This window comes from Phyllostomus discolor, chromosome 12 (assembly GCF_004126475.2).
Source record: "Phyllostomus discolor isolate MPI-MPIP mPhyDis1 chromosome 12, mPhyDis1.pri.v3, whole genome shotgun sequence".
NCBI classification, from domain to species: domain Eukaryota; kingdom Metazoa; phylum Chordata; class Mammalia; order Chiroptera; family Phyllostomidae; genus Phyllostomus; species Phyllostomus discolor.
The window spans coordinates 6,238,726-6,255,247 of record NC_040914.2 but is presented as its reverse complement, the minus strand read 5'-3'; the positions used below and the strand labels follow the sequence as shown (position 1 = coordinate 6,255,247).

At 50.2% G+C, this 16,522-nt stretch overlaps 1 protein-coding gene across 3 annotated transcripts; it reads left to right on the top strand.

Annotated features, from left to right (window-relative positions):
- The first annotated feature begins 578 nt into the window (after nt 1–578).
- On the top strand, nt 579–14,817 carry HNRNPL (heterogeneous nuclear ribonucleoprotein L). 3 transcript variants are annotated; one of them, XM_028530433.2, is made up of 13 exons: nt 2,710–2,988; nt 4,818–4,936; nt 5,791–6,028; nt 6,156–6,242; nt 7,065–7,160; nt 7,246–7,318; nt 10,608–10,679; nt 10,791–11,071; nt 12,511–12,632; nt 12,904–13,105; nt 13,682–13,739; nt 13,839–13,934; nt 14,437–14,817. In XM_028530433.2, the coding sequence occupies exons 1-13, from the start codon at nt 2,725–2,727 to the stop codon at nt 14,493–14,495; spliced, it is 1,767 nt and encodes a 588-aa protein (XP_028386234.1). In that variant the 5' UTR covers nt 2,710–2,724; the 3' UTR covers nt 14,496–14,817. The 3 variants fall into 3 exon arrangements, with proteins under 3 accessions (XP_035869029.1, XP_028386234.1, XP_035869028.1); XM_036013136.1 differs by lacking the exon at nt 2,710–2,988 and adding an exon at nt 579–645 and having other exon boundaries at nt 10,608–11,071; XM_036013135.1 differs by having other exon boundaries at nt 6,156–6,241; nt 7,064–7,160; nt 10,608–11,071.
- Nucleotides 14,818–16,522: the final 1,705 nt, after the last annotated feature.

Genomic DNA, 16,522 nt, shown 5'->3' with positions numbered 1-16,522 from the left:
TGGATGAGGAAACGCAGGCCCAACAATGGGTTAAATCACTTTTACAAGGGCCACAGAACTACTAAGTGTGGCCTCTGCGGGCACTCTGGCCCCAAGGCCTGTGCCCTTAACTTCCATTGCATATTGCAGCCCCCACAACCATAACAGGCACTGCGGCACACTGGTTTCGCGCCTTTTGCAGCAGACAAATCCTTGTATGTCACTTACGAGCTGTAAGTGATTCTGGCCTAGTCGCTTGTGTCCTTTGAGCCCATTTCCCCATTTGTACGATGTGCACCCCAGCATTTACTTCAACCTACAGTACATTTGACTGACTAGGAGGAATGAGGCATGATTTCCAGACAGCTGCGCGCCTTTCCTGAGGGCAAGGGGCAGGGGGCTTAAGGGGTTGGGGGTGCTTGGAGAAAAGGGACGCGGAGCCGGAACGCAGAGGCCCTGCGGTCTTCCCATTGTTTTTGTACGTTATTGCTTCCACTCAACCGCGGAGCAACTCTCGGTCTGGCCCCCTCCTGACGCCCCCGCCATTTTTTTCCAGGTTGAAAAAAGGTCGTGGTCCCTTTAAGGCCCGTCCCTCCCTCTCCAAAACTTCCCAGTGTCTGCTCTCTTTTCGATTCCGAACGGCCGGCCAGGCTCGCCGCCGAGCTGGTAGGGGTTAGGGGCGAGGGGCTGGGGAGGGGTGCGGGGGGACGGGTGGGAGGTGCCACCCGCCTCCAGTTGTCGTTGCCGGAGCGCAAAGGTGGGAAGGGTGGAGGCCAGCAGCACGGTGATACAAATACCGCAGCCGCTCGTTTGCCCGCCGTGGAATTGCACGGCCAGGCCAGCGGCCGGGAAGTACCGCGCAGAGGACGGTTCCAACGCGTCCCGTTCTCCCGCGCCGGCGCCAGGGGCATTCGGGCCGGGCTCGGGGGCGGGGAGGGGAGGGGCCCCTCTCTCCCCCTCCCCCCCACCGCATTCCTCTGACGTAGGTACCTCGCGACCCCGCCCTTGTGTGGGACCAGCCCCGCCTCGATCCCGACGCCCGAATCACGCTGCGTAGCCCTCATCTCCGTTCCGTTTTGGATCATCCCAGAGTCACTGGTAGCTGGTTTAGGTCCTCATCAGCTCACTCCCAAATGTATTATCTCCTCAAATCGGCGGGCGCACCAGGCCTTGTTGTTAAGTGTCACTGACCCCATTTCAAACTTAGTTTCCACAAGGACCTCCATTTCGGGAACCCCTTTCACCTGGATGGAAAGGTTCGGAGCGTATTTGGGGGACATCCCTCGCATTTCCCACAAATCTAACATCGTTTTCTAAATGCAGTGCCCCACTTCCCCCAGCAGGCAACCTCCTAACATTTTAGAACCTTTAGGACTGGATCCCGGGTCAGACGCCCGCCCTGCCCCCATGTTCCGGTTGGTGGGTGTCGTTGGATCCTTGACTCTGAGGAAGCGCTTTCTATGGAGAAAGGAAGTCCCGCTTAGAATACCGTAACGACTCCCTTTGGCAAAGCGCTAGTACTGTGTCGTGTACTGTACTGTGTGCCTGGTACACGGACCAGCCCCGAGGCAGGGACCACCGCTCCCTAGCCCATAAACGACTTCCACGCTAAGGGAAGAGACAGTCACCGGACTGGGAAGACCTAAGAGAGGTCATGGCTGTTCCGTGAAAACCAATGGCCGGAGTGATCAGGGGCTATCGTGGGGGGAGGCCCGGGGGTCGGGGCTGGTAGGGTCGAGGAAGTCTTTTCCGAGTTAACTGGGACCGCACGGACAGAAGGAATCATTTCTTAGCTCTGGCAAAGATAGAGAGGTGCGCGGCATATGACTCCCTCTTGGGCAAAGTTAAAGGAGTTACTGTGGCTGAATTTAGAGGTGGAGTGGTGAAATGACGCCAGCGAGCTGGACAGGGTTCTAAAGCTTTTCCTGCTATGTAACGGGACAAATTCGGTTTAAAAAGATCCTCTGGCACTGTGAAGGCTTAAGATGGAGAGGAATTGGCTATGCAGATGGGGACAGAGCTGCACTGGCAGTTGTCCCTCTCTCTGGTCTAGTCTTCCGGAGCGGCACACGTTATTCAGTGAATACTCTTAAGTACTAAAGGCCTTCGCTGCTTCAGTGTTGCCCTGCCTCCGGTGGCGCCTGAAAGCATACTCGCGCATGTGTTCTCGTCTCCGATCATTTCCGAGACTGAGCCAAAGAGCGCCTGCTGGTTGGACTCACCCTTTTTCACCCAATCGGAGACCACCAGTGGTCCTGCAGCCTCGTGTGGGAGATGCTGATGACAGGCATCTGATGTAACCAATGGAAAGAGGCAAGAGGGAGGGGCTTCCTTGCCTTCTTGCCGAGTGGTGCGGGAAGGTAATCTTTGTAGTTGGAAGACTAAGGGCTTTTGGTTTAATGGATTAGCCAAAAAGCCAATGAAAGTGGGAAGGAGGCGGGGCTCTTCAGAAGCGTGGAGAGCCCGGTTCTAGAACTCCGACCTATCAAATTGGAGTTTATTTTAAGGCAGCAGGGTCGGTAAAATGACTGGCAGAAAGCGCTCGCCTATAACGAGTGTCGCAAACAAACGAGGGCGGGCACTCCTCGCAAACGGAATGGGCTTTATCCAATAGAGGCTCAAGTCATGCAGAGCCTTCCTCCCCCCGCGGCGGGACCAGTGGCTCCCCCTATCGGGTGGGGACGGCGGGTGACGGGCGTGTCCCTCCCCCAATGAGAGGCGGGGGGAGGCGGGTTCTGCACCGCCATGTCGCGGAGGCTGCTGCCCCGGGCGGAGAAGCGGCGTCGGCGGCTGGAGCAGAGGCAGCAGCCGGAGGAGCAGCGGAGGCGGTCTGGAGCGATGGTGAAGATGGCGGCGGCGGGCGGCGGAGGCGGCGGTGGCCGCTACTACGGCGGCGGCAGTGAGGGCGGCCGAGCCCCGAAGCGGCTCAAGACTGACAACGCCGGCGACCAGCACGGAGGCGGTGGCGGCGGTGGTGGAGGAGCCGGGGCGGCGGGCGGCGGCGGCGGGGTGAGGCCTGGGCTCTAGGTCCCGGTGTGGCTTAGAAGTGAGGAAAAATTTCCCACCCTGAGGATATTTCTTTGAGGCGGGGGGTCTCTGCGCAGGCGCCCCTGCACTCGCGCCGTTGAGGGGGTGGGGGAGGGGCAAGCGTTGGGCAAACGGTGGGGTTTGCTCGAGGACAGGCGCTTGCGTGTGGGAGCTATTCAGAGCCGAGAGCTCGCGCTGCGGGTGATGCAGTGCGCAGGCGCCGCGGGCTGGTGGGGGCGGGGGCGCGCTTGCGACTGGGACGATTTTTCTCGTTTTCTTCTTTGGCCCCATGCGCAGGCGCACTTTTCCCGCTTCGGCCTCGTGGGCGGTTGGGGGCGCACCGCGTGAGCGGGAACGGGTGGGCGGTGGCCTTTCCGCGTTTGAGAGGAATTCTGTTGGAACGCTTTTAAATTTTTATAGCGCCATGGTTTATCTCGAGACGGAAATCGATGTATTTCAGGATAATACAGATTGGGTCCCCTATTTTGTGAGCATTGAAAACCGGAAGAAAGGCTTGTAAAAGGTCTTCTAGGCGTTTGGGAGTTGAGCCAAGCTTTGGAGTTATCACAGTTTTGCTTATAATATCCGGGGCTTAACTGGGTGCAGGGGATTTGAGGAACCAAACTGTTCCCTGTGAGTGGTCATTTTGGAAGGCGTTCAGCCTCGTTAGTTTCCTCTGCAGAGACCACCAGTGGTTCCTTCTGGCTTGGAGCCCATTCCCTCCAAGTTGAGAAAGTCCTCTCCCGCTCAGCCATTTGCAAGGTTTTCCAGGGGTTAGCTGTGATGTATACTATGGTTTAGGAACATTTTAAAAATACCTTAATTGCATTTTCAACAGTTTTTTTATGGGATAGGGGATAGTACTACGATTTCTGACTTCGGGTATGAGGTAAATTAGTTTAGGTCCTATAGCTAGTGAGGGGCGGGGATGGGATCAGAACTCAGCTGTAGAACTCCAAAGCGCTGAACCTGGTACCCATCTGGCATGTGTGTGCCTCCTGTTTGTGTAGTTTATTTCTGAAATAAAGCACAATTATGTGCTTTGGTGGTTTTCAGACAGCAGTCTAGGCCCAGAGTTCACAAGAGGTGGGGAAATTTAACTTGTGCCCTGATTCCCAAAGGCTTCATAGTGGGAGGATACTTCCCCTGAGAAAGAAGCTGTCTTGTTTTAGTGGCATGGGTCGAATTTTCTCTTCTTTCTTAAAGAACTCCCTCCTCTTGTGTAGTTTGGCTTAGGTAGTGTTTCCCAACACAGATTTTGGTAGGAAAGTGATTAAAAACTAACTAAAAGTATTCAAGACTGGCCTGACTGCTGTTTCATCCTGTCTGAATCTGGGGATGAGTGATGGAGAACAGTAACGCTTGTCTGGGTGATGGTCCTAGCTTGCTCTAATGGCGATTGGGTGAAGAAGTTGGGATGGATGCAGACAGATTGCCCGATTCAGACTGCAAGAGAATTGTGTGGGTCCTTCTTGATGGGGCTGTCCACTTCCAAGCTCCTCCTTTCCCACATTTCTTTGACCACTGGGAAGAGGCAGGTTCTGAGAGGAATGTAAGATAAGCAATCTGCTTAGTCCTCTGTTTTTCCTTTCTCAGAAGCTACAGCAAGAGACATTACACAAGGAGCCACCTGCTGGCTCAGAATCCCTTTGAGGTGGTTGGCTTAAGTTGCTATCCCTGGTCTGACTTGTGTGTCTTTCCTGGGTGACACTCAACTGTCTTACCTGACTGGGTCCCCAATAACACAGGGGTCAGTGGGCCACCATCTTGTACAGTAAGAAATAAAATCTTATTTTTGCTTCCTTTCTCAGGAGAACTACGATGACCCACACAAAACCCCTGCCTCCCCAGTTGTCCACATCAGGGGCCTGATTGATGGTGTGGTGGAAGCTGACCTTGTGGAGGCCTTGCAAGAGTTTGGACCCATCAGGTACTCTACTCAGAAGCCATAGGTTGGGTGTGCAGAGAAGTCAACTTTTTGGTGTCCTATGTGTCACCAGTTTCTTCTGGTTGGCAGGTGCTTGGCCAGTTTGGTTTAGGATCCTTTGATTAAGTTTTGGGGTTCCTCTGCTCTTGGGGTTGACCGTTGTCAAGTTCCAGCAATTTCTGTGGCCTTTTGCTTTCTTTCTCTACTTTGTACCTTCTAAGCAACATTCTCATATTAAGCAATTATTTACTGAGAATGTGGTGCATGCTAGGTGCTGGGAAAAGAGCAATGAGTAAAACTGTCCTGGCCCTGGCTGCTGTGGATTGAGCACTGGCCTGCGAAACAAAGGGTTGCACGTTTGATTCCCAGTCGGGGCACATGCCTGGTTTATGGGCCAGGTCCCCAGTTGTGGGGGGGCGGGGGGTGGTGAGAGGCAATCACACTTTGATTTCTCTCCCTCCCTCCCTCCCTTCCTTCCCCTCTCTGAAAATAAATAAAATCTTAAATTAAAAAAAAACTGGACTTCTCCCAGACAGTTGCCCACACAGAGTGATCTGCACTGTGATAGGGGAAACTCAGGAGTCTATGGAAGGCATTTGACTGAGTCATGTGGAAAGGGGTCAGGAAGAAAGTTTCCAGAGGAGGTAATGCCAGAGCTACACCTCTTTTGCCTGTCCTGCCATTTATGACAAGGGGCGTTCAGATCAGAAAACCATGACATGAGTACACAGGAGTTCCAAGGCCAGGGAGGAGTCAGTTCATAGGAAATGGAAGGCTATTCTCCCACTGATCTTGTCATTTTTCCCTTCTTGTCTCCATGCTCCTGAGAGAGTTAAAACCTGTATTTTCTTTGCCAGCTATGTGGTGGTGATGCCTAAAAAGAGACAAGCATTGGTGGAGTTTGAAGATGTGTTGGGGGCTTGCAACGCTGTGAACTATGCAGCCGACAACCAAATCTACATTGCTGGTCACCCAGCTTTTGTTAATTATTCTACCAGCCAGAAGATCTCACGCCCTGGAGACTCGGATGACTCCCGGAGTGTCAACAGTGTGCTTCTATTTACCATCCTGAACCCCATCTATTCCATTACCACGGTGCGTGCCAGCAGACATCCCTTCAGGCTTCTCTGTGAGATCTCCTCTCTTCCCTTTCTCTGTCTCCTCCACCAAGCTACACTGACCTGCCAGTGCCCCTTCATTTTGCCTGTCTTTGCCTTTACAGGATGTTCTTTACACTATCTGTAACCCTTGTGGCCCTGTCCAGAGAATTGTCATTTTCCGGAAGAATGGAGTCCAGGCCATGGTGGAATATCCTTTTGCTAGGAAACAGGTGTTCCTTGGGATGGTTGCTCAGAACTGGGCAGGCTGCCATCCTTTTTAATTAGCATGTATCTATTGAATGCCTGCCATGTGCCAGATGTCTTTATAAAGCCCACGTCTGATGGGAGGGGCCATCAATAAACAAATAGTCAGATGTGTAATATAAAAGTGCAGAATGTAAAGTGTGCTGTGAGATATAAGAGGATCTGGGAAGGTCTCTGATGAGGTGGTATTTAATTCCCATGAGGAGGTAGGAACTGGTATTCAAGGTGGAAGAACCAGTTTCTGCAAAGATCCTCAGGTGGGCAGGAGCTTAGTATTGGAGAAAGCAAATGACCTGATGATTGAAGAATAGCAGGTATGGGGAGGGAGGTAAGCTATGGACGTTTGAAGAAGTTAATAGGGCATCCATAACAGTAGTGAAGCTTGGGTCAGTGTGCAGTGGGAAGCCACTGATGGACTATCAGAACAGGGTCATAATCTAGTTGACATTTTGTAGAGATTGTCAGGCTTAGTAAAAGCACAAGAGAGGTGGCTTGGCCTGCTGGAGTGGTGGCAAAGAGGTTGCTACCACCTCTTGGCTGGTGGGGTGGGACTGCAGATCATAAAGGAACTCTGGCCAGTGGTTGTTCACCCAGGTAGTACTCCAGCCCATCTCCATGTGAGTAGCTGGTGGCTATGGCAGTGAATAGACCCCAAGACGCTTGTAACACAGTCTTTGGGTGCTATCTTGTCTTCCTCCATTTCTGGGACACCTTGAAGACCTCTCCAAAGAGGTTCTGTGATGGGGCTTTCCTTAACTTTACTTAAGTTTGACTCTGTGCAAAGTGCCCAGCGGGCCAAGGCCTCACTCAATGGGGCTGATATCTACTCCGGCTGTTGCACTCTGAAGATTGAATATGCGAAGGTAGGTCTGGGAATTGACTGCCCCTTTGGCAGTTGCCAGCTGAGCTGGGGCCTGGCTGATCTTAAACTTTTTCTTGTCCCTATAGCCTACACGTTTGAATGTATTCAAGAATGATCAGGATACTTGGGACTACACAAACCCCAACCTCAGTGGACAAGGTAATCCTGATGGCCAGGCCACTTTGTTCTAAACACACCCGCCTTGTCTTCACTTGACTAGTGCACTTCATAGACCCGGGCTCAAGGTTATGTAATGCCATTGGGCTCCCTGTGGACATGGGAGGGCCTTGGATCAGTTCTTAAGAGAAAACACTTTAGTGGGAGAGGGTGAGTCAGCCCTTGGGTTCCAGCTGCTGTTTGGGGCCCTTGGTGCAGCTGAGGGTACAGAATCAAGGTAGGGGTTTGGATTGGGGCGGGTAGTAGGGCTTCATTGAGCACTGGGTGTGACAATGGCTTATAAACCAGTAGCAGCTCCCAAATGAATTCTGCTTCCCTTCTGTGATCCTACTTTGGCCCAGTCCATTCTCACTGGGCTGGGAATGCTCTCCACTATTGAAAGGGTTTGCTTGGGGTGGGGGGTTGGGGAGGGGGCAGCTTGGGGGGGTGATGAAGGCTCCCAGGCCCTTGCATCAGAGTCGCAGCAAGTTGACCTTGTTAAGCAGTGAAACCCTGGATTGGAACAGGGTTGATATGCCTTATCTCACTTGTAGAGGGGACTCAACTTCCTGCAGGGGGCCCAAACGGACAACCCTCTTCCTAGAATCTGTCAAGAATGGTTTGCCTTGGATGGGAGGGAGAGGTGGAGGATTGCCTTTGAAAAGCAGCAGTAACGCCTCGGCAAGACCGTCCAGCTCTGTGTCTGTCTTGGTCTAATACACTGGACTAGGCCACGGGCTGAGGGAGGAGGCTGGTTGCTGGCATCTTACAGGCTCTGGGAGGCCAGAGGACCCCATTTCTAGCCAGTCCTGTCTTCGTCCTTGAAGCTGGGCAGCAGTGGGTGGGGTGGGCTAGATGCTTCCCAAGGACCCTCACAGTGGGTGCTGTGGGCCCGGCTTCTCCCTCCAGAGGTCAGAGGCAAATTGGTGACCAAGTGAATGTACCAGAGCGGGCAATGGCATTACATGACTGCTAACAGAAACATGGCAACCAACCATTTCTTCTCCAAGGAACATAAATAGAAGATGTGCAGACCAGCAGGGGCTAGTGGCAGGGGCTGGCTGTGCATTGGTTTTGATGCCTCTCAGTTTTGGCTGCCCCGAGGCTGGGGGTCAAAAACGAGAGCTGATGAGGTAACCTGGAGTGAGGGCGGTGCTTCGCCACCCCCCTCGGGAACCATACTTCAGCGGCTCTGCCTCTGCACATTGCTCACCAACACACAGGGTAGAAACCACTAGCTCTTCCTGGAGAGAACAGAACATGCAGCCTCCACCACGTCCCCAGAAACAGCTGCAGACTTGAGCTCATTACATCAAGAACACCACACCGCGCTCCAAGGAACAGCTACAAGCACAGAGGCAGACAGAGACAAAGAAAGAGACGCAACATGGCAGCAGACACTGCTTTTTTATTAAACATTAAAAACAAGGTCAAAATCCAAGCAAACTTGAACCCGAGAATGTACACAGAAGTAGGAAACACAGAGAACAGAACTCTCAGCCAGCCAGCGGCGCTCTTTGCGGAAACCGTTTCACAGACTGAAGTAGATTCCATGGGCCTCCAAGACAATAGGATCCTCTCCATTCCTCGCCATATGGGTTTTGTTTTGTTTTTTTTAAGTCCTTTGGTTTGGGGAGGGCCTTTTTTGTTTGCTTTGATATTTTTATTTTTTCTGCAGTCAACAGCTGCCAACATAATCTGCACCAACTGGAGATAAGAAACCAAAAAAAAAAAAAAATAAGCCACAACCAAAAATTCAAAAACCAAAACAGACCTAAACCAGACAAACAGCTCAGAGGTACACAGTTACCTGCTGGTGGGTAACCGGGCGCTCTCCCAAGGCCAAAAGCTCGGGCATAGTGGGGCCACTGGCACACTTCATAACATGGAGCGCTACACAGCCAGAAGCACCGCACTGCAGCACACAATGTGAGGAGATGACAACATGGAGGGACACTACCCAGTTCATACACCTTTATTTTCCACTTTTCTGATATCTTCTGAGGACAGAACATCTGTGAGCCATTTTTGATTTAATCAAAACATTGACTGTTAAAAACAATTCTTAAAAAAAATTGTAGCGGATGTGTACTGTAACTTGTATTTATGACTGTAAAACCATGTGATGCAGGGTCGCAGTGTATGTTTGATGGGACGCCATCTTTCAGAACTGTGCTAACTCACTGTTGAAGCGTCCAATGGTAAGAGAAAATACAGATTTGTTTTTTGTGACAAATGGACATTGTACTCTGTACTTCTGCTGTAAGTAGCCCTTTTCCATCTTTGTAATGACTGATTGTTGAAAACGAAACACAGGTCGGGTGGCAGGAAAGGGCAGTGGTCTTGAGTCCTGGGTTTTGGAGCCAGCCAGACCTGGGTTCAAATCCCGGCTCAGCCACTAACTTGTTTTGTGACCTTGGGCTAAAATGTCTCTTAATTGCTCAGTTAAAAGTTAACTGCTCAGTTTCCTGATCTGTAAAATGGGGCTAAAGTAGAACCTACCTCATAGGGTTGTTGTGAGGAATTTTAGAAGCCATGATGTCTGTAAAGCGCCTTAGCACAGTGTTTGCCACTCGAGCGCTAAATTAATGGTAGCAGTTATGAACTGCAGTTGGGGTCGGGGTGGATCTGCGCCATTGTCGGGGTCTGAGAATGTTGATGCCTTGTACATGATTGCTCACATGAACTGATTTCTGACTTTGCCCTGCTTGTCCTTTTCTCTAGTCCCTGTTTGAGTTGGACGTTTCTGGGTGGGAGGGGGACTGGGACTGGGACTGAGAAAGAAGGGACCTAGGAAGTAGGATCTAGAGCTCCTAGATAGAACCTGGGGACTTTGGGAGCCAGTTGATGTCTTTCTGCTCTTCCTGGATTATTTTCCTGTCCTTAATCTCCTCTCCCTTCACTGGGAGTTCTTTTAGAAAACTGTTCTTGGCTCGTAGAACCTATGACCTTCCATAGCAGCTTGACGTTCCCCAGAGGGCCCAAGAGCTGGACTTCCCACCAGGGCCAAGGAAGGTGACAAGAGTGCCCAGAACCTTGCCTTATCCTCCATAAGAAAGGGAAGCAGCCCAGTTGGTACTGGCAGAGGAGGTAAAGTGGGTTCCAGCCTTGGGCTTCATGCCCACTTTGGGCCAGGCCACAGAAGGGAGGCCCCAGCAAGTCCTCATGAGATAGAGAGGGTTTGCAACCAGGCTTGCAGGAGCCAAGGGACTTGGAGCTTAGCCTCTTAGTCAGGAGGGAAAGAACCACCTCTCTTACTAAGCTAGGCTCTAACTGCTTTCTCTGTCCATAGGTGACCCTGGCAGCAACCCTAACAAACGCCAGAGGCAGCCCCCTCTCCTGGGAGATCACCCCGCAGAATATGGTGAGGGCAGGGGGTTCCCCTCCGTGGACTCCCGTGGCTCATGTGCCCCTGCCCGCCGCCCGCCACGCAAATTCTCACCCGCCCTCCCTCTCTTTCCTTCCCACCCCCCAGGAGGGCCCCATGGTGGGTACCACAGCCATTACCATGATGAGGGCTACGGGCCCCCCCCACCTCACTACGAAGGGAGAAGGATGGGCCCACCTGTGGGGGGTCACCGCCGGGGCCCAAGTCGCTACGGCCCCCAATATGGGCACCCCCCACCCCCTCCCCCACCACCCGAGTATGGCCCCCACGCCGACAGCCCTGTGCTCATGGTCTATGGCTTGGATCAATCTAAGATGAACTGTGACAGAGTCTTCAATGTGTTCTGCTTGTACGGCAATGTGGAGAAGGTGAGTTTCTGGTAGGTCCACTGCTTTACTTATAAACCTGGCAGGCCCCAGGGAAGCCTTGAACCTCATGGCTTGTCAGTCAGCAAAGAGGGGGACGTAGCCAACAAGGAGATCCAGAAAGAGTAACTCACTTAATCAGGTGATCTGCTGCAGGCAGGGTTTGTTTAGTCCTCACCATAAATGGCTGTTACTTATTTTTAAATTTTCAGTTCTAAAACCAGGACTAGCACATAAAAAAATACTTAGATAAATGTTAAGATTTGTAAAATTGATATGTTACAAAGATCACTATTTGTGGGTTTTCCCCAGATGATCTGGCAACATTGGGCCTTTTGCCTTGCCTTGTGGTAAAGGTGACTGTCCACTCAAATCACATGGTTTCTTCTGTTGAACCCATCTGAATCTTTTTGAGTTTGTAGTTTTTCTTGTCCCATTAATAAGGGTAGCAGCTAAGCCAGCTCTGGCCAGCCGGCTTAGTGGGAGCATCATGCCTTACACTGAAAGGTTGCAGGTTCAGTCACGATGCATGTGGGAAGTGGTCAATCAACGTTTCTCTCATTGTTGATGTCTCTCTCTGCTTCCCTCTCTTCCTTTCTAAAATCAGTGAACATACTCTCTGGTGAGAATTTTTTTTTAAATAGCTGACACGTGTTAAGTGCTCTTCCTATAGTAGGCACTCTTCTTAAAAGTGCTTTACATGTTGTAACTTGGCTTAATTTTCACAAGAGTCCTTAATAAAATGAGTGGGGGAAATGAAGGCACCGAATATGATGAACTTGCCCAGGTTCGTGGACCTTTTAGTGGAAGCAGGGCTCCGAGCTAGATGGCCTGGTTTCTAGAACAGACACTACTGTTTTTGTGTGTGTGGCAGGGACAGGGGGCTGGTGGGGGTCAAGTGTTTTTTACTATAACCCAAATAAAATATTTACATCAACCCAGTATCTAGAAAAATGTGTCTATTAACACAACATGAGAATATAGCTTTTTTTTGTTGTTTTTTAGAAAGTGGGAGAACAGGGAGAGAACCATCAATGTGTGGTGGCCTCTCACATGCCTCCTACTGGGGACCTGGCCTGCAACCCAGGCATGTGTCCTGACTGTGAATCAGGCTGATGGCCCTTTGGTTCACAGGCCAGCACTCAATCTACTGAGCCACACCGACTGGGGACTGCTTGCTTTTTTTCTCCCCCCCCCCCCCCCCCCGTGCCTATTGTTTTTTCTTGTGTTTGGCTAAGTGACCCACTTACAGGTCACGTTCCCCTGTGGTCTACCTTGGGCTGTGTACTTGACATGGGCCGAGCGTGGTTCTCTGTTTCTCTTGATTGCCCATTCACAAGTAAGATACACAAGCAGGAGTTAATTGTTCTAACTAACTTAGAAGGGGCAGGAGATGGGTCCTTTAAGCTGGGCAGTGGTGCTGACTGGTTGCTCTCCCCAAGGTGAAATTCATGAAAAGCAAGCCAGGGGCTGCCATGGTGGAGATGGCTGATGGATATGCTGTGGATCGGGCCATTACCCACCTCAACAATAACTTCATGTTTGGGCAAAAGCTGAAAGTCTGGTAGGTGTCCAAATTCCTTGGGGTAGGATGTGTTAGTGAGGGACTGGGGAGAAACGGGAAGGAAAATGGGGCCCTCTCTGGACAACAGGACCTAGCCTTGGAACACAGTGAGGCAGAGATGATGATGAAGGCAGTGGTGGGTGTGGGCCTCACCTCAGCTGTGGTGCAGTGGCCCTTAAGGCCTACAGCACTTTCTCTCAGGCAGGAATGTGAGACCTCAGTGGAGGGTTTGGGGGCCACTAGGCCCGACAAAGGTTTCCATTCCCCCTAGTGTCTCTAAGCAACCAGCCATCATGCCTGGTCAATCATATGGGCTAGAAGACGGGTCGTCCAGTTACAAAGACTTCAGTGAATCAAGGAACAATCGGTTCTCCACTCCGGAGCAGGCAGCCAAGAACCGCATCCAGCATCCTAGCAATGTGTTGCACTTCTTCAATGCCCCTCTGGAGGTGACAGAGGAGAACTTCTTTGAGGTGGGTGCCATGGAATTGGTCCCTCACAACAGCTGTCTGAGTGGGCCTTTCATTTTAGCCTTGGAACAAATACCTATTGATCTCTGCCAGGCCCTGGGTTGGGTGCTGGGGACAGCACCACACTTCTAGTACCAGTGGAGTTTGCCAGGCTCTTAACATTTTTTGTAAGCTAAGATGTCGATACTTTACCTCAGAAAGATTTTGCCTGTCTGGGTGTTAGGTGATGGTCAGAGTCCAATCTCAAAACATCCCCTTTGTCAGGCCCCTGGTGTCTAGATAACATCTGAAGGGAGGGGCCTGTTAAGGGCGAGGTCAGAAGAAGCTAGGGCAGGAAGTATGACTGTCAGAGTTGAACTTTGGTCCTGGTATTTAGTTCATCAAACATTTACCTAGTGTCAACACTCAAATAGCAGCTGATGATGGAAAATTTGGGGGGTCATGGAGATACTTTAGTGTGTGATACAAGCTTAAAAACTTTCTCCAGAAAAATTTAAGCACTCAGTCATGCACTGCATAGTCTGCTTGAATACTGCCATGTGGCACTCTTGTGTTTCTGCATCTGTTTTTGTCCTGCAGATCTGCGATGAGCTGGGAGTGAAGCGACCATCTTCTGTGAAAGTATTCTCAGGCAAAAGTGAGTAAACTTCTCTGTTTCCCCTTCATTTTTCGGTTATAGATGGGTGGCTCTCTGGTTTCTGCTGGGGTCAGCCTGAAACCTTTGCTTTCCGGTCAGGTGAACGCAGCTCCTCTGGGCTGCTGGAGTGGGAGTCTAAGAGTGATGCCCTGGAGACTTTGGGCTTCCTGAACCATTACCAGATGAAAAACCCAAGTGAGTATCTGTGTATCCTATAGTCATCTCCCTTGTGGCCTAATGGGTTGGCTGCCTTCAAGCCAGAGCTGTCCTTCCTGCTATCAAGATACAGCCCCAGAGATTTCCACATTGTCCTTGACGCAGACAAGTGGGACCTGATTACCAGGAGAGCAGCCTGATAGTCCCCATGGGGGAGGGCCAGCTGGCTGTGTACTGGGAGTTGCTTGGGCTTGTCCTCTAGGGAGCAGGTATTCTCTGTGTCAGAAGCTGCCAGTAACGCTCTACCGTGTCAGTCGCAGAAGTTGGCTGAGCTGAGCCAATACCCAGGGCAGGAGCCATATTAGCCCTGGGCCAGCTACAGAGCTAGGAATGGGATTCTCCATGGGAATGGAGGAAGGGAAGGAGAAAGGTCTTGTGTATTTGGCTTGTTTTTAAGTCACATTGGGCAGTGAACGAGGGGAACTATGTGGGGGAGCCTCCAGAGATGGGCTCAGCCAGGCCTCTTTCTTCTCCTTTGCAGATGGTCCATACCCGTACACCTTGAAATTGTGTTTCTCCACCGCTCAACATGCCTCGTAATTAGTTGCCGTGGAAGAGTCCCATCTGAGCAGGAAAACATTTCTTTCCTTTTTGCTGGTTTTCTGGTTTTGTTTTTGTTTTTTTGGCAAAAGTTCCTGTATTTTCTTTCTTTCTTTCTTTTTTTGTAATGCTAGGTTAGAGGCTTAACCATAATGGAAACGCTGGAAGGATGGAAGGGGAGGGGAAGGGAATTGATATCTCCCAAGATTAACCTTCACTTTTTAAAAATTATTGTACAAGTGATTATTTTTTCCTGTTCATATTTGTGCTGCCCATGTACTCTTGGCACATTTCAATAAAATAGTTTGGAAAATTAACAGTACTTTGGGATTCCAGGGTGTGTCTACTTCCCGTGCACTTGCTCTTCTGAAGGGCAGGCAGGCCAGGGCACAGCTGCAGGCCCAGCCCTGAGAAGAGCAGGGTGAGCCAGGGCTGTGGATCAGCCAAAATGCTAGCAGCTAAGGAGTCTTGGAAACCTCCAGAGATTTGGTGGTGCACTTTTCATGGATTCTGCCTAAGCAAGTTCAGTCTGGTTGGGAGACTCACTTAATAGAAGTACATGGTTTGGCAGGAGGAAAAACTTCAAGGGAAATTAATCCTGTCTACTTACTACCCCACCTACCTTTTTTATAAGGTTGGAACATAAAACTTCTGAAATAAAAGTGAGAGTCTTCTTTCCATTCCCTTTATCAGTTTTTGGTGTGGTTTTTCCCTTGTCACATTGGGCAATGGCCCCTGCAGTTGAACTGCGGAAAAAGATGTGTGTGCAAAACCTGGGGAACAGGGTGGGAGGAGCATGGTTTGGAGTTACATCTGCACAGTTCTGTATTATGACCACATACTGATCAATTTCCTTATCTTTACCCCTGAAATTTATCTTGTGTGGGTGTGTCAGAATTTACCTGGTCCCAGAGGGTATTTCCACCTTTTTGCTACTGCCAACTATATACTGTGCTGTATATCTTTATACAAATACCTTGGCCAACATCCCTGGTATTGTTTTCAAGGTACATTCCTAGTAGTGGAATTGCGGGGTCAAAAGATCTATGTACAATTGCAGTGTGATAGGTACTCCCCAATTGTGGTAGGTGGGAACTTGTGTCATGTGGGGTGACAGATGACAACCTGGAAGGAGTCTGTTTTAAGGGCCTTGGCTCATGGAAGAGATAGCCTGTGGAAAGGAGCAAGTCAAAAGGATAGTACTGCCCTGGCTGGTGTGGTTCAGTGGATTGAGCATTGGCCTGTGAACCAAAAGGTTGCTGGTTTTTTCAATTCCTGGTCAGGGCACATGCCTAGCCTGCAGGCCAGGTAGTCAGTTGGGAGCATTCAAGAGGCAACCAATACATGTTTCTGTCATACTTCAATGTGTCCCTCCCTCCCTCTCTCTAAAAATTTCATTTTAAGAAAAAGTACAGCACCTTGTTCATGCATGTGCTCCTGAAAACCCACTTGGAGAATATACTGTGAAGTTTTGAAACTCAGATTAACATTACTGAAGACCTGGCATCAGATGAATATGCTTCAACAAGGAATTTTCAAATAGAACCTCCAGACAAGGAGAAACTAGTCCACATTGCAGCCACAAACTTCAAAATCTGTGATTTATTTTTAAGCTAATCATGGGGGTAAAAAGTAAATTTCCCCATTTTTTGTCTTCCAGCACTGCTATTTGTTAGCACTTTTGAGTCTCCTATAGATCTACGTACATACTGCATTGTATGCCTACTTTTATGCTGATGATACTAAATGTTCTATCTCTTTCGTATCTTGGTATTTGCATAGCAGTTTCAGAGTTTTCCATTGCATAGATAACTAAACAGTTCTCTGTTGATGGACAGTCACTGGTTCTGTTTTCCAGTAGACCCTGCCTAGGACGTTTCATTGAGGCAGGGTATTCCTGTAATCCTGTTTGCCAAGAGACATCCGTTCACTTTCCGGTGAACATTTTCCTAATGAGCATACTTAAAGCAGTTTTATGGCACATATGTTGGTGGGTTAACTGGCTTTTGTTGATAGAAGACTTTAAA

What these genes read in the sequence shown, in the direction of transcription:
- HNRNPL (XM_036013135.1), top strand. Translation starts at nt 2,725, where the DNA reads ATGTCGCGGAGGCTGCTGCCCCGGGCGGAGAAGCGGCGTCGGCGGCTG. An exon ending in CCATCTATTCCATTACCACG is followed by an intron (nt 6,029 to 6,155) that starts GTGCGTGCCAGC and finishes TTGCCTTTACAG; the next exon opens with GATGTTCTTTACACTATCTG. An exon ending in CAGAGGAGAACTTCTTTGAG is followed by an intron (nt 13,106 to 13,681) that starts GTGGGTGCCATG and finishes TTTGTCCTGCAG; the next exon opens with ATCTGCGATGAGCTGGGAGT.